At 54.7% G+C, this 21,782-nt stretch overlaps 5 protein-coding genes and 1 non-coding gene across 6 annotated transcripts; 1 reads left to right on the forward strand and 5 right to left on the reverse strand.

Moving 5' to 3' along the window:
* Nucleotides 1-632: 632 nt before the first annotated feature.
* Nucleotides 633-1,609, reverse strand: COL26b_004554 (uncharacterized protein; the record flags this gene model as incomplete). The annotated part of the gene is given in 2 exon segments (XM_053177429.1): nt 633-644; nt 656-1,609. 2 exon segments carry the CDS (start codon nt 1,607-1,609, stop codon nt 633-635), a joined length of 966 nt encoding a protein of 321 aa, XP_053038543.1.
* Nucleotides 1,610-3,786: 2,177 nt separating this feature from the next.
* COL26b_004555 (uncharacterized protein) lies at nt 3,787-4,748 on the reverse strand (the record flags this gene model as incomplete). Its single annotated transcript, XM_053177430.1, has 2 exons — nt 3,787-4,600; nt 4,651-4,748. 2 exons carry the CDS (start codon nt 4,746-4,748, stop codon nt 3,787-3,789), a joined length of 912 nt encoding a protein of 303 aa, XP_053038544.1.
* A 3,180-nt stretch (nt 4,749-7,928) lies between these two features.
* On the forward strand, nt 7,929-9,738 carry COL26b_004556 (uncharacterized protein; the record flags this gene model as incomplete). The annotated part of the gene is made up of 3 exons (XM_053177431.1): nt 7,929-8,615; nt 8,669-9,537; nt 9,591-9,738. 3 exons carry the CDS (start codon nt 7,929-7,931, stop codon nt 9,736-9,738), a joined length of 1,704 nt encoding a protein of 567 aa, XP_053038545.1.
* Nucleotides 9,739-10,459: 721 nt separating this feature from the next.
* COL26b_004557 lies at nt 10,460-10,531 on the reverse strand. Its single transcript has one exon. It is a non-coding gene; the product is annotated as a tRNA-Met (tRNA).
* Nucleotides 10,532-10,871: 340 nt separating this feature from the next.
* COL26b_004558 (uncharacterized protein) lies at nt 10,872-12,722 on the reverse strand (the record flags this gene model as incomplete). Its single annotated transcript, XM_053177432.1, has 3 exons — nt 10,872-11,901; nt 11,957-12,250; nt 12,319-12,722. 3 exons carry the CDS (start codon nt 12,720-12,722, stop codon nt 10,872-10,874), a joined length of 1,728 nt encoding a protein of 575 aa, XP_053038546.1.
* A 6,817-nt stretch (nt 12,723-19,539) lies between these two features.
* Nucleotides 19,540-21,435, reverse strand: COL26b_004559 (uncharacterized protein; the record flags this gene model as incomplete). Its single annotated transcript, XM_053177433.1, has 3 exons — nt 19,540-19,704; nt 19,755-21,093; nt 21,158-21,435. 3 exons carry the CDS (start codon nt 21,433-21,435, stop codon nt 19,540-19,542), a joined length of 1,782 nt encoding a protein of 593 aa, XP_053038547.1.
* Between the last annotated feature and the right edge of the window lie 347 nt (nt 21,436-21,782).

Consider the following 21,782-nt stretch of genomic DNA (forward strand, 5'->3'; position numbering starts at 1 on the left):
ACTCATATACACAGCTATTCCGCTCTAGAAATGGCGAGTACGTCTCCCTGACCTCATCAGTAACACGTTGGAGATCTATCTCACATTCTCTAGAGTGGCTTCCGGAATGGTATTGTGATTCTTGTTGAGCATGATCTCTCGAATTTACTAACCTTGTCCTCACGAATAGAAAGGGCTCATAGCACTTGCTGACGGACAGGTCATTTATGAGCTTTTCCAAGACACAGAGAGCCTATACATACTTCTTGATGTTTTAGATATCTGAGTAGCTCATCTGCCACATCTTCGGTTCGCATTAGACCCGTCGCTATACACGCAGGTAGGACCCGTGGATCTCCACAGTATCAGTCCCTGTCTATCTTACATATGGAGGATGCCGAATTAAGTATCAGAAGCCAATTATCGCCATTTTACACCCTCACGATTCCCAATATTCAGTCGTTCTGTAGGCCTTCTCCAGTGTTTCACCAGCAGATGCTGTCCCCCGAGCGTCGATGCCGCTACGGCTGACAAGCACTTTTCTCTCAATATCGAAACAATTGTCTACGTTCGTTTGAGTACAAAGATCGTACAGCCTTTTGACTGCCATGTCGCAATATTTCCCTTCTCTGAGAGAAACAACATCCCATCCGTCAGAAGTTGTGCTGTTGCATACAAGTGAGGCTTCATGACCTTCGGCTTCTGTCACGATGAGATGGCTGGGATCGCGGTTGGATCCTCGCCGCTTGGTGAGAACATTCTCAGGGCAGTTCTGCGCGGGCTCCGGGATAGAACGCCGCAGCTCCTTGATCGTTTTGGTGCTCTTGATCTTAGGCCTGGTGTAGACGCCTTTGTCCCATACGACTCTGTCGACAGCCAATTCAGGACTTTTGTCGCAGCCCTCCAGCCCGGTTTCCTTGTCCACATCATACTGAAGCGGTGGCTTGAAGAATGGAACAGTTCCATCAGGTTCGAGGCGTCGCCACCAGCCGAATCGTGGAGTGCTCCTGCAAAGGTACTTCTGCTGATCCTTGCGGTACATCTGAATCTTGGAAGGTGTCCCGAGCATGTCGTTTACGTGGAAGCTGATAGATCGAGGATAGTTGTCCACGATACCGCCAGAACTCATATATACGCATTTCGGGTACTTGTCCCCAACTTTGCGCTGGCTGAGAAACCACTTCGCACCGCAGTACATGGCGAGATCGCCATACCATGTTGCACTGAGTTTGCCGTTGGAGACCTGGACAGCTGAGATGCAGATGGTCTCGGAGTACAACTGTGATATCATCACGTATTTCGCTGTTGCCATTGGGTCCCTGTTCTGGGTGTGTGGGATCTTGTAGATGTTGTCATTAAGGTCATTGCTGACCGGCAACTTGTTTCTGTTGTCCTCGACCCAGTGCTGGCCGATTCTTCTTCCATCGTCGTCCCAGAGTGAGATGAAAGGCTCAGAACCAGACGCTTCCAAGTTGGCGCCATCTCCAGTGACAATGGTCACCCATGTCTCGGGTATGTGTTTGTCGGGAATGCCAGCATCATGTGACCACTTGAACGGCATGATGAGATTGTCTGGGCTGAAGAGAAACCCTAGGATACGGGCTCCAGCGGCGAGGTTAACGTTGACCATACTGAATGTTGCGAAAGGAGGAAACCATGGTCGGATCACCGAGACAGTGAGTCGCCGGCGTTCAGGCTCGAAGCGTCAGTTTTCGGGTTTCGGGGGCAGAAGGAGGAGTAGGGCAGCCACAGCCTTTGGTCAGGATTCTTGGAGCTGGTTTTATATAGTGCAGTTTTCATTCACCTTGGGTTTTGAAATATCGGAAGATTCCTCCAAGAGGGATTGTTGGTGGCTTGCAGCCTCCCTACGACGAATGTGGTCGTTACATTGCTTTATTTCCTCGCCTATTTTCGGGTACCAACATAAAGGGAGAGACGCATGCGTCTCGACACGAAAATTTGGCGTTATACAGTGCCACACATCTGGTGACATATTTCAGGATTTGTCTCCCAGTGGCAAGAACGTGAGGGAGGTTTTCGTCCTGAAGCTCCCTCACGGACAAATGGCGGGTTCGAAAACGTGACATATGTATCCATAAAGCTTCATTCTGCACGCAACTCATTCGCAAATGACGTCAAGCCATTTTACCAAGGTCTCAGGTACTGAATTGAAGCCGTCTCCGTTCTGGACGGCGAACACGAGCAAGCTAGACTCGGCAAGAAAGAAGTCTTAGCGTAGGGGCCGGAGTATCTTGCGATGCAGAGAGTCGCTGGCAGTCTCTTATCGTGTGGATCGACTTTGTGTTGGGCTTGTGATTTATGCGTCCCTTTCTTGAATCCCAGCTCCGCAGCATCCAGTAGCCTGAATATGTATTACTATATCCGCTTGAGTTGGTCTTGCTGCGTGAACGCTGTGCTTGCTGACTCTATCCTAAGATTTATGAGATTTCTCATAATGAGAGGTCCTTTTTGTATGGGAAATCCTATCACTTGAGAGCTTTGGCCGATTCTTACGTAGTATTCTCTTAGAATATTGCCCTGGCAAATATTACTAGCTCATTTCTGCCAGCTTTGAAGGCGACTTTCATTGCTAGGTGTTTCTGATCTTGCGAAAGAAGCAGGATATCTTTGGGACTTCAACATTCCAAAGGCTATTGTTTTAAGCTTAAGCTTGGTGAGGATACCAGTCACCTCCTTCGTTGCCATTCAAGAGCGCACCAATGATGTAATTTGGAGGCACACATTATTCCCGCTATGGAAGTCTTTCGGCGGAAAGCGGTAAACGCACGAGGCAGCTCGGTTGCCGACTTTACACTGAGCCTCTCAAAATCTTTGGATGGCATTGCGTCTAAGGGCCAAAGTGTTCAGTGTGGTCAGCAAGCGCCAACTCTACGCCTGGAAGCTTTCAAATGAGGCAACAACTTGAAATGGCGAGACCGAGGTCTCCGCCAGTCACAATGGCATTAGGCAAGCAAACATTCTCGTGTTAGCGTGACTAATGTCAAGATGCAACGGCCGTTTCTTTGTCGTGAGCATTCCATTTTCATTCTGAGAAACACAGTGGAACGACGATGGCTTGGCCCAACGCACCGTGTCTGAAGAACGTCTGGCCATAGCCATCCCACTGACGAGTATTGCACTTCGCGAGGGCTATCTCATACCGGGAAGAAGATCTCAAAGCAAGACATGGTGAGCCGTCTTGATCATACGTAACCCTCATAAAACGATTGTGAAAAACTAAATCAGCGGCTCATTGACGAATGTGGCTATGTCATTGGCCCGGGCGTGTGGCCACACGCATCAACGCACCCCATACGAGAGCGAAGCTGCTTCAGGAACAAACTTTATAACCGTGCCTCGCAGCGTTGAAACTTTTTAACCTGCATAAGAAGTTTGCTTAACCGGAACAAGCTTCAGAGTATTTCTCCGCTAGCCAGGGGCCGGAGACGACCGAGAGGGACCAACCATGTCACGGTGAGGCACCAACGGGTTAGAACGACCAACGATCGCAGGTCATAAATCATCAATTTTCTGAAATCATACCTATGTACACAGTACCAATATTTCCCCTGTTTCCGGCCAAAGCCATCCCATACCACACCAGGCACCGTCAACCCCTTATTCGTCACAGTTCGGTATCAAACCACCAGGAAGAGTTACCGAGTTAAAAGGTTTAGATTGATTACCCACGAGCAATGAAATGACCGTTATCGATTTGAATCCAAGCTGTCTGTTCCCGTGTGATCGCTATCTCCGTAGTGTACGCTAAACTCAATTCCCTGCACAAAGTGACTCGTCAACACAAATTCACTCGGCTTGATTTCTCGACGGAACGGCTAGGGGCAGGCCTGCCGCTCCGGCTGGCTTCGGGGGAGGGGCGACACCAGGCTTCGGAGGCTGCGTGCCGGGCTTGGGGCCCTGAGCACCGCCAATGAGAGCACCGGCCTCGATGGCTCCCGGGGGTGCGGGAGCCGGGCTATTTGGATCGGAGCCTTTTTGCGGCGCGGGAGCAGCGGCCGGTGGTGGCTGCTGCTGGTTCGGTGTTGCTGGGGTGCTGCCCGGCTTGGGCTTGACACCACCCGCAGCAGCACCAGCAGCAGCACCACCTCCGACCAGAGCCCCGGCCGCGACGGCTCCGGCGGGAACAGGAGCGGGTTGGTTGTTGTTTGGTGGAGGCTGTTTACCTTGAGTAGCGCCAGCTGCGGCAGCACCTGCGTTGGCAGCGCCAGCACCAGAGGCCTTCTTCGGAGCGCCTGCGGGAGGAGCGGCTGGGACAGCGGCGGGCGGTACGGCGGCAGGAGGAGCGGCGGGCGGAGCAGCTGGTGGAGGAGCAGCCGGAAGAGGCGGGTTGCTGGCCTTGGCTGGAGGAGTCGTCGCCTTCGCCTTCGCCTTGGCCTTCGCCGGGGTGGCAGCCTTCGCAGCCTTCTTCGCGGCCTTCTTGGCCTTCTTCGCCTTCTTCTTCTTCTTCTTGCCGAGGACCTTCTTGAGCAGGCCTAGCAGCTGACGGGTCTGGAGTTCGGTGTCGTCACCGCCGCGGGCGGCCAATGCAGCATTAGGCTGTTCAACAGCGGCTACATCGCGACCATTGATCTGGGGAATGTCGGCCTGGGGGCCAAGTTCACTGATTGTGTTAGTGACCTATTACCTGTAACCTCCATCACGTGTGCCTACTTGAAGTCTCCTCTGGCGACGTCCGTTCCAGCTGGGGCACCGTTGATGCCGACCAGAAGGGCCGAGGCGAGCAGGAGTAGGGGAGTTGAGAACCTCATCGTAGTGAGTGAACTAAATATTGACTAATAGTATGATGAAAGAGAGATGAAGTATCTTTGACCAAGTCAAGCTTGGTGGCTCAGTGGGAAGATTTTCTCGTATCTGCAATGCCTTGGGGGTGGGCGTGAACTGAGGGACCTGCCTGCTCCTTCAAAAAAGAGATTGGGTTGGGCCATCTTCCTTTAGTAGTTTCTCTGAATGGCCTCGACTGTGTATTGTTGTCAGGGATACTCTACCCTCGTCCAAACCTTGGGCGAAGTCGTCCACACTATCCCAACATGCGGGTGTGCCGATCGATTTGTCGCGATTTCAGATTAAAATTCGCCGGAAGGACGACTCGCGAGTCTCTGAAACCAATAATCGCAACTGCAGAGAAGAGAGAGAGATGCCAAAGTTCACCGGTTCGAAGTGCCCGACCCCGCGTGGATTCGCGCCTCCGCATGTTGCCGGATCGACGGGGACGGGGATACCACCTTGCATTGGAGTTTGTTATGGATCAGCGCAGATGAAGGCATTGCCCTGCGACGCCCGATATCCTGACTTATTCGGGCGAAGTGGCGTTTCGCTGTGGTGTTTCGGGGGTGGGGAGGCTCTCCTCGTCTGATGTCGACGATAGGCAAACTCCTGCAGGAGGAAGCGAGAGATATCAATTCGTCCCATCTGATGTCGTTTCAGTCCCCCTTCATTGGTGGTGTGCCTGAAAGGCGAAGCTCCTCACAGTCTTCGGCAAGCGGAGCCCTGGTCTTAAGCTTACATAGGGCACGATGTTGCGAGCGACCGGGGCATCCAGGCAGGGGGATGGCGGTCATTGTGGAGGGGAGCCAACTGGCGGTTCGACTTCGCCCGATGCAGGCTGGAGGCTTCGGGAACCTTGCACCTCTCGACCTTTCCCTGATTCTGACGATAGTTGGAAGTTAGGTTTGTGTTAGTTCCACTTCGAAAACGTTTTGGAAGTCAGAGGGCGCGCTGCGTGGCCTGGGTCTTGGTTGGCCACCTGCAGGCTGGGAAGTTATTCATCGTCTGCCGAAAAAACTAAGCTTCTCAGCCCATGCGTGGGAGAAAATTGTATTCGCCCGGATCCATCTCGTCCTAGAACCCACGTTGTCCCTCGCGCGGGCGCGCGGAGAAAGGGGGAGAGATCAAGGGCAGCATAGTTGGATTAGCTTGCGGCTCTAAGCAAAGTTTTGCCTTTGCTCACGCAATGCCAATCTTGCGTCACGAACGAGGCAAAATCGACGTCGACTCCATGATGCGACTCCACGTCGTTGGCAATCCCATATCCACAATCGCGAACAGTGCTTCCTTGAACGTCAAGCAATCCTCACAACGGTGACAGCTGCCGTGTGGAACGACAGTGGGTTGCTTCAGATGGCGTTGAGAGGAAGCGCAGCATCTCGTAGCGAACCGCAGTGCAACAACAGACAGGAGACAGTCAGATGACAAGACCGGCGCTCATTCCTGTTCTCATGCGGATGCCGTGGCAGTTCCATTCGCAGTTGAGACGGCAAAGCAGTTGTCCGCTCACGGACGTGCCTCGGAGACCAGCAGAACATGGCACGACCCGTGTGTGGTGGCCCAGGTGCGGTGCATGAGTGCGCGGGCAGGCATGGTGCGAGTTCATGTGTGTCCGACGGTGCTCTCCCAGCGGCTTGGGATGCGCCCACCGGGATCGACGCCAAGCGAAAATCGTTTCATGCGCCTGTTCGAACGAGGGAGGATGGGCAACTATGGCCGACAATGGCTTGCCAAGACTGGGTGTTTGGGACTCTTGCATGGGGTGATGGGTGATAATGGGAGGCTGTCTTGACTTATGCGGAACGAGTGAGCGTATCAAAAGACAGGATGTTATTTCTGGCGGATATGCAGGTACGGCGACGATGGTCCAGTGATATTCGGTGCTTTGTGATCTCGTGTGTATGTTTATTCGTGAGTGAGGCGGCTGTCGTGTGCGAACAGAGTTTATGAGGGCTGTCGCGGCTGTTCCGTCGCATCTCTTCGCCTCGGGGCGGAGATCTCGGCAGTCCCAATAAGCAAGTCATTGGGGCTCCCGCTTCAACATACACCGCGAGGATGTCTCCGCGCAGAAACGCATCCCACGGCAAGGCAAGGACCTGTCGCAGCATTGTGAGAGTAGAGCCCTTGGAGAATCAGCGTGTGGTCCAGGCCCCCTACTCTACACAGCCACATATGCATATTCGGCGGGGAACGTTTGTTGCACGTGTGAAAAGACCCCGGCGGATGTCGCTATTTTCAGGATTAAACATGCTCAATTAGATGGGTCCATGATCTCCCAATCGGATCTAGCCAAGCTCTGGGCTCAATCTCGTTACCAAAAGAAGGGTCTCTTAGAGGTGCATGACCGAGTCAACGAAGGCCTGGAGATGGTTATGTCATGGCGTCCGAGAGCGAGCTGCTGCTGACGTACGCTCGTCAGGCACGAATAAGGGCAGGAAAACTGGTCCGTGAGGAAAATGAAGGCATCACGAGCCATTCGCAATGATGACATACGCAGTCCGAAGGTTCCGACCGCGAAATTCTTGCGTCCGGAGATGAGCCGGAGTTGGTCCGAATCCACCGGCCGGAGTCCTTGCCGCCCGGAGGTACGTACCGGTCTCCACCAACGGAGTTTGCCCCGCAAGTCACCGGAGTACAGTCTTCTCTTCCCCGCGCGATCCTTCTCGGTTCCCATCAGCTTGGTAAGACACTTGGATCGGTATTTTGTGCAACTCGCGCTCAATAATCACCCGCATCCAATTGCTACCGATAATGGAGCTGTGCTGAGGACCTGTCTCTCCGCCCATGCTGCATGTAACCGAACCACTTCCCAATTATTTACGTCATGACTTTTCTCCCCCGGCTCTTATCAGAATGAGCTGCCTGTCCGGGTCGAGGACGCAATCAATCTGTGCCGGCTCAAGCTACGCGATCCCCGGAACTGCTTATCACTCGCTTGCCGTTGTCGGTGCCGTGCCGAGAGTAAACCACGCGATGCACCGGTAAACCGTGCTAGACATGCAGGACGAGATTGGCCTGACCGGGATATCAACATGCATTTATATGTGCTCGCGTCCAAGTTATGGTCCGAGCAACCTCAGGAGCCCGTGAAGCATCACTCAACACCAGCCAATTGAGCTGGTCCCAAATCGCCGACACTTGCCTCCCTCTCCTCACCCTCAAACATGGCTGTGCAGCGGCCGTTTCTGGCCGTGGCTCTGATCTGGCTTAGATTCGCCAGCATCGTCAGCTGCTTGACTGGTGCGTGTCGGCCGACCAGTCACCTGTCTCACGTTCGTGAATTGACTTTCGTCTCAGTCAAGGGGACCCCGTTCCCGAGTCTCATTGATGCTAACATCGATGAGCTGGCGGAAGGTCTGGAAAACGGCCTCTTCACCAGTGTCGATCTTGTGAACGCCTATCTTGGGCGCATCGGCCAAGTCAACAGCACCTTGAACGTCGTGACGGAGGTTAACCCCGACGCAGTCTCCATCGCAGCGGACTTGGATGCCCAGCGGGCCAATGGCACTATCAAGGGACCGCTTCATGGGATTCCAATCCTCATCAAAAACAATATTGCGACGGCTGACCAGATGAATAACACTGCCGGATCATGGGCTCTAGTTGGCGCCAAGGTTCCCCAGGACAGCTTTATGGCGAAGAAGCTTCGTGAGGCTGGAGCGATCATTCTGGGCAAGACAAACCTCAGCCAGTGGGCAAACTACAGAGGCAACAATACCAGCAACGGCTGGTCTGCTTACGGCGGACAGGTTTATGCGGCCTACTATCCGCAGCAAGATCCCAGTGGAAGCTCGAGTGGCAGCGGAGTGGCATCGGACTTGGGACTTGCCCTCGCAGCGCTGGGCACTGAGGTTTGTTATCCTTGAGTGAATGATTTCTCATAGCTCAAACTGACAACATGCAGACTGACGGTTCGATTATCTCCCCTTCACAACGCAACAACCTTGTGGGGATCAAGCCCACAGTCGGCCTGACTTCTCGACATCTCGTGATCCCCATCAGCGAGCACCAGGACACCATAGGACCGATGGCCCGAACGGTCAAAGACGCAGCCTACATCCTCCACGCCATTGCCGGTGCAGATCCCAAGGACAACTACACCTCTGCAATCCCCAACAACGGCGAGATCCCAGACTACGCAGCCGCTTGCGACATGTACGCCCTTCGCGGAGCCCGCATCGGCATTCCGCGTAACGCCATAGAGCTCTTCTCCGACAACACCACCGGCACAGAAACCGACGCCTTCGAAGCAACCCTTGAGGTCTTCAAATCAGCCGGTGCGACCATAGTCGACAATGCCAACTTCACCGCGGCAGCCCAGCTAGCCAACTCAACCTCGGAGACAATCGTGTTGAACGCAGACTTCATCACCAATCTCGCAGCCTACCTGGCCGAGCTCAGCTTCAACCCCAACAACGTGACATCTCTCGCGGATGTCCGCAAATTCACGCAGTCTTTCGGTCTTGAGGACTACCCAGACCGCAACACGGCCATCTGGGACGACGCCCTGGATGTGCAGGGCTTCAACAACACAGACCCGCGGTTCTGGGCCGCGCTGCAGGAGAGCAACTACCTCGGCGGCGAGGGCGGCCTGCTTGGTACTCTGGAGAAGCACAAGCTCGACGCTGTGATCCTGCCGACGAGCTTCTCCAGCACCTGGGCGGCCATCATCGGGGCGCCGGTCGTGACGGTCCCGCTTGGGTTCTACCCGGCGAACGCGACGGTTATCAAGAATCGGAGGGGCAATCTGGTTGACACTGGCCCACACGTTCCGTGAGTACATCGATGGAGTTTTGAGCGGTTTGCCATCAACTGACAGATGTTAGGTTTGGAATCAGCTTTCTTGGGGCCAAGTTCCAGGAGGCCAAGCTGATCGGGCTAGCGTACGCTTATGAGCAGAGGACGCTGACTAGATCCAAGGTCCAGCCGTACATCACGCCGAACATTGAGATTGGCGACTATGCTGGGTACTAATTGAAGTTTTTCCGACTGTTAAGGGGTTGCCTGTACAAGATTATGACTGTACTTCTATTCTGCAGTGCTCACGGATACTATGAAGCCGTTGGAGATACCTACTGCATTCGGCCGCAAGCTACCGGACCTTTTTCAATGGATATTTGAGCGTGTAATACAGCACAACATTGTATATACAGGACCGGAATCTTGTGCAACGAGGCTCATCAAAAGAAAAGGTCCATGAAGCAAGGAGGGGTGCCGCGAACACTCCGAACCGTCCGCAGCCCGTGTCCCCACTCGGCACCGAATGGCCGGCCCGGTCGTCTGAGGGCTGGTCCGTCTTCACGGATGAGGAATGGCGGTTGAGCGTACATATTTCCTACAACGATGTCAACCGGAGTTGCGCTATGTGGCCCTGTTACATTGCAGCCTACGTTCTTCTACTTTTTCAAGCCCAGCCACGTCCAATCTTTGGAGGTTCATCCCACACCATGAAATGTCTGGTGTATGCTTCGATAGATACGTCCTAAGCATTGCAGTGCTGTTCATGAGAACCAGGTCCAGGTTCGCAAGAATCTTGTCAACGGCATAGGTCAACGGCATATGTTTATTAGAAGCGGTAAAAGTAGCAAAAACAGTCTTCCTGATTACCTGGTGACCAAGCCACAGCCTCCGGAGAGTGCAAAAGGAAGAGCAGTGTTGTGAAAGAGAACCCAAAAGAAAAAAGCAAAAGAAATGGTAGCACAACCTGGTTTCGATCCAGGGACCTCTGGGTTATGAGCCCAGCGCTCTACCCCTGAGCTATTGTGCTTGGAGGGTGGTTGCTAAACCCTGTTTCAGTCACACAAATGAAGGGTTGAAGGTGTGACTCATCGTGCGGTGGAGAGTATTCCCCACGCTAACTCAACACAGACACAAACAAATTTAAAGCCGATGATCTCCGAAGGGCAGTGTCAATGCATTTCTCGTCTTTTAAATCACATCCATTGCATTTCACCGTCAACTTTTGAAGAGATTATTATGCGCAAAATCATGATGCTTGGTCTAGATTGGGATATCTATGGAATGACTAGGCGGACCAAATCGCCTTGGTATATTCGCAGGACATGATATTCAGAACGACAGTAAAACACCCTTTTTCTTTCTCCCATTTACAGCAGCCACGAGACGAAGACTCTGTAGAACCATCCTCCACGGCTCTCCTTGCCGCCGCGAGCCTCCTGCTCGGCAGCCTGGCGGGCCAGGAACTCCTCCTCCTCACGGTCAATGATGTCCTTGCCGGTGTAGAAGTCGGCCTCGTGGGGCTTGACGCCGCGGGTCTTGTAGTAGAACTTGTGGCCGAAGATGAGGATGAGGTAGAGCGGGATGCCGAGGTAGCCGGTGATGAAGGTCTTGTACTTCTCCTTGCCGAAGTCGCCGCCGGTGAAGACGTCGTAGTTCTTGGTGAGAGCGACGATGCAGCACATGGCCAGGGCGGCGTAGGAGCCCCAGATGCCGAGGGGAGCGACGTAGGGCATGATCTCGTTGGGGATGTTCTGTGCCTTGCGGGCCTTCATCCACCAGATGTGGGTGACGAGGATGGAGATCCAGGTGAGCAGACCAAAGATGGTGGTTAGGTTGACGAAGTAGCCGAAGATCTTGGTCGAGTCGCTGGAGACGTTCATGAAGGCGAGGAGGGCGAACAAGGCAGAGAAGCCGAGGGCGTAGACGGGGACGCCGCGCTTGTCGGTGCGCTTGAAGATGGCGGGCGCGGAGCCCTCGGAGGCGAGACCGTAGAGGGTTCTGCTGGCGATGTACAAGTCGGAGTTGGACGCGGAGAAGACGAAGACGCAGATGCAGGCGTTGATGATGTGAGGGACGACCTTGACGCCGGCAACCTGGGCAGCAACGACGAAGGGGGAGGCGGAGGCACCGGTAGATTGCTTGTTGGCGAAGGCGAGCTCGGGGGAGTTGTAGGGGACGAGCATGCCGATGAGCAGGACGCTGAGGCAGTAGAAGAACAGGATACGGTAGAAGGTCAGCTTGATGGCGCGGGGAACGGTCTTGCGAGGGTTCTGGGCCTCAGCGACAGTGACACCGACAAGCTCGGTACCGAGGTAGGCGAAGGTGGCGTTGACCATGCAGGACCAGAAACCGAGGAAGCGGCCGGCATCACCGGTGTCGATGTACTCCTTGAAAGCACTGGAGACGATGTTAGCGAGGGGGCACTGCGAACTGCATCGGGCACAACACATACCCAGGATCCTTCCAGTAGCGGAAGCCGGTCGCTTCGCCGTTGGGTCCACCACCGCAGACGAGAATCAAAGAGAAGAGAATGATGGCGACGATGACGATGACCTTGAAACTGGACAGCCAGAACTCGAACTCGCCAAAGAATTTGATGCCGAAGTAGTTGATGCAGATGATGACGACCAGGAAGATGGCGATGAAGACACCGGGGTTGACTCTATCGCGGTCAACCCAGTATTGGATGACGAGGGCCGCGGCGGTAAGCTGGTTGGGCGTGACGATGATGTACTTGAACCAGTAACTGTATGTGACGCCCATTAGCACTCTGCCCGAACGGTTGCCGCGGGGAACATAGCAGGAGAGACTCACGTCCAGCCGAGCGCAAAACCAAGGGAAGGGTCGCAGAATCTCGAGGCGTAACCAGTGAAACCAGAAGAGATGGGCAGCCAGGCGGCCATCTCACCGAGACCAGCCATGACGAGGAAGACGATAAAACCGACGAGAGTGTACGAGATGAAGACGGAGCCCGGGCCGGCCTGCGCGAGGGCCTTGCCGGTTCCGATGATGAGACCGGTTCCAATGGCACCACCGATGGCAATCATGGTGATGTGACGGGCCTTGAGGCCTCTCTCCAGCTTGGTGTCGGCGCTGGTCTCGAGACCGCGGATGTGGACATTTTCGGTGTCGTCGTAGGTCTTGGTCTGGAAGGCCGTCTTCTCGGGGTCGTGGGCGCCCTCCGAAGAGGACGTCCGCTTGACGAGGCCGTCGCTCATGGTTGCGGCGTGAAGAACGACGAGTGGTGGTTCTTCTTACACGTCAAACACGGGAATGAGACTCTCTTGTCTGTGGGAGAGGGATATCAAAAGAGGGTCTCGATTGGGCAGACAAGAGCTCAAGGAGCGAGAGAGGGATGAGAGGAGAGAAGAGGGAATCACAACCGAGCAGTGAGGGGGGGATTGGAGGTTCTTTAATTAAGTTCTGGGTGCCGCCTCGACGGGACGGAAGACGGGGGGGCGGACGCGATAGAGGCGTGTACCGCATGTGAGACGGAAGCACATTGGGATTGGCATCCGGCGCACCGCACCACGACCTGTGTCCCTCCCGTTTCCGCATGTAAGAGCAGCAGAGCTCACCTCAAGTCCGAATTGCCAAATTTGCCTCGCGGGTTCGTGGGCTGGACCTGGAACCTGGCCACACTAGCTTGGTCTTGGGGGTGATGGAAGACTGGGGGTGCGGCCGGGTTGGCGTCGTACGCTAAGATAGACCCCGTCGAGCGATCCCTGCAGACGCCGCCGGGTTGTGTTGGGTTGACTGGCTGCCACGGCGAGGTACCGAACGGTCCTGACTTGTATGTATTACATGTAGGTTATTGACTTGCTAGCGCGGGAGGCTGCTATCTTGCTGCTTGCCTGCGGTATCTCTATCTCTTGTGGGTTCTTTCTTGGGGTTGTGTTCATGAACCCCGTTATGGAGTCAGTGTCCCGCCCCGAGCTCGCGGTTCCTTCTTCAGTGTGGAGACTGGAGCAGGCAGACCGGGGGCACAGTGAGCAGCGTGCGACGTGCGTACGTCCCCTTGTTGTGTCTCCATGTGTCTCCTCAATGAGCTTCCCTTCCCCGTCTCTCTGCGGCCTGCGGTTGGGCCAGCGGCGGCCGAGGGTTCTCGCGAGCATGAGGGGGAATTGTCATTGCCAATGGGCAGCGGGTTGGAACTTGGAGGAATGGCGTCTGGCAGCAGCTAGACCGCACTGGGAGACAGAGCTCAGAGAGATGGGGTCGTGGCAGGGATACGGTAGGCGAAGGGAGGTAGTGGTCACTGGTCAAAGACAAGGATGGAGAGGGTTTGGTCTTCGGTGGCTACGGTGAATCATGGCGGCAGAGGCAAAACGGTTCGGAGTCTGTCGTGTGTAGTGTAATCTGCAGATATCTCTGACGGTGATTGGGCGCGCATCCAACGCCATTCAGCCTTGGCGGACGACACTGACGGCAGGTGAGAAGGGCGTAAGAAACTTGATCGTGCGGGGTGGGCGTGATAAAAGTTGGGGGCGCTGTCACTGTTCATCTCGAGAGTTCCGGGTGATGATGGCGGCGGTACTTGGCAGACAAAGTCACTCGTTAACGCCAAGTATCGTCGACCGCCGAGCACGAGTCGTGAATTTGCAGCTGACGACCCCGGCTGCGGTGCCTGAGATGCCTAGAGATTGCCCAGTCTCGACAGCAGAAGTTGGCGTGGTGATACGGGCAGTTGGGAGAAGCTTAGACGGGACAAGCAAAAGGACCAAGACGCAAAGTACCTGGAGCCGCGAGACAATCCAGACGATCCTGGGACTCCTGGCCGAGGGTGGGCAGCCATCGGTGGTACCAAGAAAACACCAAGACATTGGGCGAATGCAAGAGATTCCTTCCATGCCTTGCTGCACGCATTCGGAGTGCCCTGCTGAAGAGCTGCAAACAGCGCCCGCAGACACGGAGTTGCCATTTCATCCATGGGAACATCACAAGAAAAATTTGCACAAAAAAGAGACCTGTCGCGTGTTGAGTTCCTACTGAGACCATGCGATGCTTATCTCTGGGGCGAACTGAATGAAGACGACTGAAGGTTTTTTCCTCGCTAGATTTCCTTGATCGCAGATTTTAGTGGCTCCAACAGCGAAAACAACCTTGTCTTGTCCGCTAATCCAAGACGGTCCGTCACATTGAAACCACGCGAATCCGCCCGTCAGACACGGGATATTTCGTCAGCCTGGCGCGGATGTTGGGAAGCGCAGCTGAATGTGCAACAACTACAGAAGAAAGCCTACCTGCCAGAGCAATCACAGCTTTGAATTAAGGTATCTGTCTAGAGTAGCAGAGGCGTGGGTGACCCGGACAAGGCGCATCTCCAACATGCAGTTTTCCAGTGCCTCGGGGGGTGTTGTGTAGTGTTGCCAGGGCCTCTTCCTCCACCACACCACACACCACCATGACCACAGTCTTCATCTCCAGCAACTCACAGAGAGCCAAGAGATAGAGAGCTCACGCGATGCGAGTTCATTCGGGCAATCTGCGGGGGCATATTTCAGCCACGATTCAGCATCTTGCCAATCATGCCCCAGACACTCTGACCCAGAAAGGCTGCTCGCTCGCTGCTCAGTGCTCAGTGCTCAGTGCTTCTCATCACTCACTCGGACTCCCGCTGAGGTGACCAGGTCCTTTCGCGGCTGCTGCTGCTGCTGGGAAGACCTAGCCTGGCAACAAGGGGTCGCCTAGGAAAGGTTCACAAGACATGATAGATATCGGCGTGCCCGTTCATCCAGTGACATTGCCGCTGAAAGTAAGTAAACTGACACGGACAGCTACAGGCTACAGAGGACCAGGCCATTCACAGCCTAGGCTAGAGCCGTCTGCCAAAGTGGCTGCAGTGGCCCTGATTCCTGAAGCTTGGGTGGTGGAAAACTGCCCTGGCGCATCTGCACGAGCGGCTTGTCCATCTCTTGGTGGTTCTTGTGGCCTCGAACATCCCGTAGCTAGGCATTGCTTGTTGCTCAACACAGACTAAAAGGGCAGAAACGCCTAGCAAGTGTAGGGCCCGCGATTGGACGCCTCCCAGCCTCTCCCGGCCTGTCTCACCGAAAGAATGCCCAGCAGCCTCAGCTCATATCTCAGGGTCCTTTGCGAGAGCCTCGCGGGACCAGGTCCAGGCCTAGGTGCTCGAGTCACGATGTTTGTATTCACCGTCAAAACACAGCAAAGAGAGACTGGACTCCGGTGCAACCAACTGGAGCACACAGCATCTATGTCGTACGTACTCGTTATGCGAAACTGTTAGGTGTCCAGCTGATGGCGGTACATGACTTGAGGGCCTAATCACCCGCTGCCACTAACATGAATTGATAATATCAGCGTCCCTGAGGATTCCATTTTGCGTTCTAGAAACGAAGGATGCGTCTCTCACCTCGCACAGCTCCGCCACCCTGCCACCATCTTCCCTGCCCGCCCCTCCCCCATCACTTTCCCAGCTTCTCCTCGTCCATTCAGAGGCGTCCATCGTCTCCCCGCCAAGACGTTTATCTCTGGCCTAAATAAGCAGGTCCTTATCTCCTCCACATGACGGGCCCCCTCCCCTGTTCACAGTCGAGTGGGCATTCAGAGCATGGATTTGGCCGAGCTTATCCTCGCCCTTGACCGCACTTGGCTTAGACTGCCGAAGGGCCACTCCGGATGGCTTGCGATGGCCTCGGGCAGATTGTCTACTCCTGACAAAAGTCAATGGCTGGAATGTTTCGACAGCAAGCAAACACGCACACAACAACTCGCGTGTGTTGGTACTGTTTGTAACTTCGGACCGGCGTTGGCTTCAGGTGGCTTTCGAGTTTTCTTAGTCCCTACCGTTCGTCGCTGACACGGACACATGGCCGAATGCGTGTCCCCTGCTAGCCCTTCATGTTTTTTTACGAATCAGTTGGCGTCTTTTGACGTGCGGGAGCCATTCCCAATGGGTGTGTAGCCCTCTCCCACATTCCACGCCCATCGTCTGATTTTGCATATGTCGGGACCTCTGGCGCATGGCGTCTGCCCTGGCGCTGGCGTACACACATACATATTCCCACCAGCTTGGGCTGACGGGGAACAGGTTCCAGCTCAGCTGTCAGCCTTCTCCTGCCCTCTGTAGACGGGCAAAACGTGAAGACGCGATGCAACGGTGGCCTGGGCTTTTCTCATATGCAGCCGGCGAGGACCTCGCAGGGTCGGTTAGCATGCCGAGAAAACCATGACGGCTTCATCGAGCCTCGATGCGCCAGGCCATCACAGGTAGTTAGTGTTAGTCGAGGTCTGCCAAGTGCACTGCCATCACAACGTGTCGTTCATAGCTCATGATGCCTGGCGATCAATGCGTCTTTTACACGTCAACCAAACGGTCTACGGACTCCATCTTCCCCTCCATCACGATCCTCCAAGACGGCATTCCATTTCGTCTCCAGTATTCAGCGGCAGACAACTTTGCCGACAGTCGACTCAAGACACGCCAGTTCGTCATTTCAACAGACCCAACGTTTAATTCCCGACGTCCATCCGGCGGTGCTAGATCTGGGATCTTAGGCGGGTCAACCACCGGGTTGGCCCCTCTCCAGCAGAGCGTCAGGGGTGATGCTCGCGCGTCGGTGAAGGGGCCGTTGGCGGTTGAGGACCCTTTGGTCTCCGTCTTCCAGTGCGCGCCCTAGTTCATGACGAATTCCATCTAGTCACCACAAACCGACCGACCGCCAACCAGACCACCAGACGGTGTGGTGCCGCGAGGCGTCCCCCAGTGCCGGGACGATGTGCGCGCGTCTCTCTCCACGACCCAAGACTCGGGATCCCGAAGTCGATAACAAACGGCCTCCGCTCCGGCGCTTCCAGCGTAGTGCCTGGGCGGTGATGGAAAGACGAAAATTGGAATTGCGCCATTCGCGACCCGGGCCAACTTCGCCAAGACTCTGTTAGATGAGGTATTTTTGACAGGCAGTCAAGTCATGGTCAATTCCTGCTCATCGCTTCCCCATCGCATTCGTATGTGCGCCCGCGTTGGACATTGGCAACATGGTCTTGGCCCCGGCTACTCGGAGACGTGATGTGGTATTGATCGACTATCAACGCGATCTCGAGCCGCATTAAGTTTACGGCTCTTCCGCGAAGGTTTGCCGCATCGGTGAAGACGTTGTAAACATGTAGCAGGCTTTTTTCCCGAGCCTGCCCTGCGATGCGCCTTCTGTTCTCTTCGATGTTTCTCATGAATGGTGTTTATTCTCTGACTACTGCCCTCAACTGCCCTACGCTTGTATGTGTAGGACAGAGAACCAATACTGGATGAAGCCATCGCCGGCTTGGGTGCCATCCCACCACCACCATCAATCTTCCCCCCAGCCTAGACCTCTTCGGCTACCGACGGGCAGTCCTACGTTTCTCTCGTGAGCGTTTGAGTTTGCCCTGCGCCTTAGGGCTCTTTGCCGGTCCAACCCAAAGCTGCTCCCTCGTAAAGCCCTGTCAGACACTAAGATAGCGTGCTTCCATGCATTTTCTAGCGCTTCCGTCGCCGTCGCCTCATGTTCAGCGGTGATGTGAAGCAACACTGTTGATGCGAAGGGATATGATGCGACGCGATGCCTGCCAGTGCCTGTCCCAGTCCCTGCGCGTGTCCCCTGAGAGTTGAGTGTGGACCTTTACCCCAGTCTCCAGCTTTCCCCCTCTCCATGAAGCTGTCACGCCCCCAAAGATCAAACCCCAGACAGGGCAGTGCAAATGCAAGATGATATTAACGCCGGTCCGTGGTTGCTTTTCCAAGCTTTTCCAAGCGTCCAGTGGCGTTTGATTTAATTCCACGGACAGAGACGCACAGTTGGGGAAATGGGGTAAAGAATGGAAACGATGGGGTAATGTTCTCGTAAGAGTTCACATCGTTGCGGAACCGTTCTGACGCCATTCCACGCATTGGCCGTCTGAAGGTCAGGACAGTTGTCACTTTGGCACCAGCCGCCCCGAGAGGAATCTCATTACGTGAAAAATAGGAGACGGATTGATTGAAAACGTGCAAGCGATCTGGGGTAATGGGGTACGGATACGGGGGAGGGGAAAGGTAGGAAAGCCAAGATGCCGCCGCCGGTCTTGCGGATGCTGCGGAGAAAGCAACGACGACGCATTGAGGCCTGGTTCGTGAGCAATGAGGACACAACAGCGGACGCCGCGAGACGCGCATGTCTTTCTCGAGCCCAGCGGCCATGTGCACAATCAAAATGCAATTCCCAATGGAATCAGCCTCATGTGTCGTTCCAATGAAAGAGAGCTCAAGTGAGCCCGGCGTCTCGGCTGCAACCCCCGGGCGGCTACTTCAAGTCGGCGACTCACTCGGCTCAGCTGAAAGAGCCGCTGGTATGTGAGGCTTTCTTGCTGTCGCCGGTGAGCCTCACTGTCGATCTTTATGCAGGGCCACTTGTCTGATGCCGGAAGGGACCTTGAGTCAAATGCAGAACGCTGCACTTTGGAGCACAATCGCGAGAATGGTGTGGTTGGCCCGAAGGCTTGCTCTTACATCCAGAAGTCAGGCTTCATCGTCTTCAGCCTCCAGCGCAAAACCGTTCTCAAGGCAGACTTCGACGAAGGGACAGGTCTAGATGGAATACATCGGGACTGTGGTGCTGGCTGGGAGCTTGGTTGCCGTGGCCAGACAAGTACACGCCATCGTCGCGTGCCCAAGACTGCTTGGGCACGATTGACACCGGGGTAAATGGAACGATCGCCTGAAATACTCAATCATTGTCCAGGCTATTTGTTGCGATGATGACCTGTCGGTATTCGCTCGCCATGCCTTGTCAGTGTTTGGATCCATGGAAATCCCATCAGTCGCAGGCCGATGCTACACGATGAAGGAAGCGACGTCATGCCGGACGAAGATCACCAGGGCTGGAATTAGCCTGGCCCCGACTTAGCCATGTTTGTCAGGGTAGACTCTGATCCAGCAGTTTCGAGTGGCGTGTGGAGATATTCTTGTTCCATTATTGCTCGCCTCTAAGCCCGCGTGCCTTTCTCTTGGGTATCTGGCTTTTAGGAAGTACAACCATGAAGACCCCATCTCCAGCACTATCCAGTGTACAACATACCAGCAACGCTGGCGGAAGTCAGAGTCGACAGGATACCTGAAAACAACGCGGAGACGGCTACTCTGGAGACGTCGGCTGCACGACCGGGCGCGATCTGAGAGAGAACGCCGATTTGCGTGCCGAGGGCGCCGACATTCCCGAAGCCCTGTGAGGTGTGAGATTGAAACGTTACCGATATGAAAGATATATACTTACACAGCATGCATACGTAGCAATAAGCCGTGAGCGAGGTGACATCGAGACGTATGGCTCGGCGTTGCTTGAGAGTGACTTGAAAGCCAGGAACTCGTTTGTTATGATCTTGATGCCGATGAGTTCTCCTACGACCAGAAGGTCCTTGTTCGGCACCCCGAGACACCATGCCACCGGATAGAAAACGTATCCGAGGATGAGTTCAAGCGTCAGCGGCGGGTTGATGATATTCAAGTACCTCCCCCACCAGCCGAGGAGGCCATTAACGAGGGCCACAAAGGAGATCACGCAGAGAAGAGTTGCGACGATCATGCCAGCCACTTTGACTCCCAGCCACGCCCCATTTGCGAACGCATGTAGGGCATTGGCAGCCTTTTCTTCGTCTTCTGGGACTGTGATCTTGCCCGAGCTGATGGTCTCTTCGGTCTCCGGGTATCGCAACTTCGACACTGCTAAGCTCGCAGGTATCGACATGATGCACGATGAAACGAGGACTTGCGCGTTGAGGCCGAGACTGATGTACCCGACCAGCACCGACCCAGCTATCGTCGCGAACCCGCAGGTCATCACCTGGTGTATCTCGGCGAGGGTCAGATGTGGGATGAAGGGCTTAATGAGCATCGCCGATTCTCCTTGCCCCACAAACGGGGTCGCGGTGGCTACTACGGCTTCGGCGCCGGAAACCCGGAGGGTCCAGAAGAAGAAGATGGCGAACTTTCCGATGAACCACTGCAGTAGCCCGCAATGATATAGTAGCTGTACAAGAGAGATAAAGAAGATGATTGGCGGGACAACGTTGATGAGAAACCATGTTTTCGTCGGGACCTCGTCGTCCGTGAGAAACCGGAGGCCATCTTTTGCAAACTCAAGGAGCGTCCTAGCCATCTCTGAGATGAAGGCGAAGATGTCGTATCCCACGCTCGTCTTCAGGACAAACACGGCGATGAGAAACTGGGTGAGCATGCCTCCGATGACGGTATGCCATGGAATCTTCCTCCAGTCTCGGGATGTGGCCGTGAGGAGAGCGATCAGGAGGACGAGGCCGAAGAGTGAGATCGCTCGACTTGCGCGGGTGTTGTCGCCGACTTCTGCGGGAATCATCGCGCCGACGATGAAGACTGCCACAGTGATCACGGCGGCGATTGGTTTATGCAGCTTTTGCGGCGTCATGTCGTACGCCATGAACATCGTGTTTCGCCAGATGAACCGCAGAGGGATCATCACCGAGGCAGCAGGGAGCCATAGTGTGCTGATGCGGATGGTGATGGCAAGGTACACCAAGAACGGCTTAAGCCATCCGAGGCTATCTGACCGATGGAAGATGAGGCCGACGATCCACCATCTGTTCGCGTGTGATGTCAGCTCAACACCTCCGATGACATGTGTTGTGGCCGTCATCTACTCACGCCGTCCATGCCAGCCATATGACAATGTGTATCGGAAGCCTGTACTTCTTGTAGAATTTTGAAATCCTGAACTTCTTCTTCTTCGTGTCTCGGACGCCTTCCACCTGCTCAACGCCAGCTTCGAGGTCGCTTCCATCCGTGCTTCCTCCGGTCTTCGGGCTGTGGTCCTCCCGCTGCTTTGAGTCGTCATTCTGCGTCTGTTTTGTCTTCTCAAAATCACTTCCATTGCTGGTTTCATGCGCTCTATCTGCGGATGGCCGTGCATCTATTGAAGTCATATTCGCTGGCGTTACGAAAGGATCATGACCCACGCTCCTCATCCAAGACGCGAGGTGAAGGTAGGTCTATCTCAGATGATCGTGGTAGTGAAAATGGCGCTGGGACAGCAGACAAGCTAGTGAACAAGGTGTGGCGATTAGATCACCGTGTCTTAGTTCGATAGGGACATCGGACGATGATGCAGGACAGAACTGTCAAGTCTGTGTGGAATGCTACAAGCGAGCTATGGAGTTGTTTGAAGAGAGGAGATAACATAATCGTCAGAGACAGTCATTCTTGAAAAGCCCTTTTCATCATATCTTTGAACACTAACATGTCGTCGTCGCCAATGCCGAAGTTCATGAAT

The sequence above is a fragment of the Colletotrichum chrysophilum genome (assembly GCF_026319265.1).
Source record: "Colletotrichum chrysophilum strain AFK26 chromosome Unknown scaffold_28, whole genome shotgun sequence".
NCBI classification, from domain to species: Eukaryota; Fungi; Ascomycota; class Sordariomycetes; order Glomerellales; family Glomerellaceae; genus Colletotrichum; species Colletotrichum chrysophilum.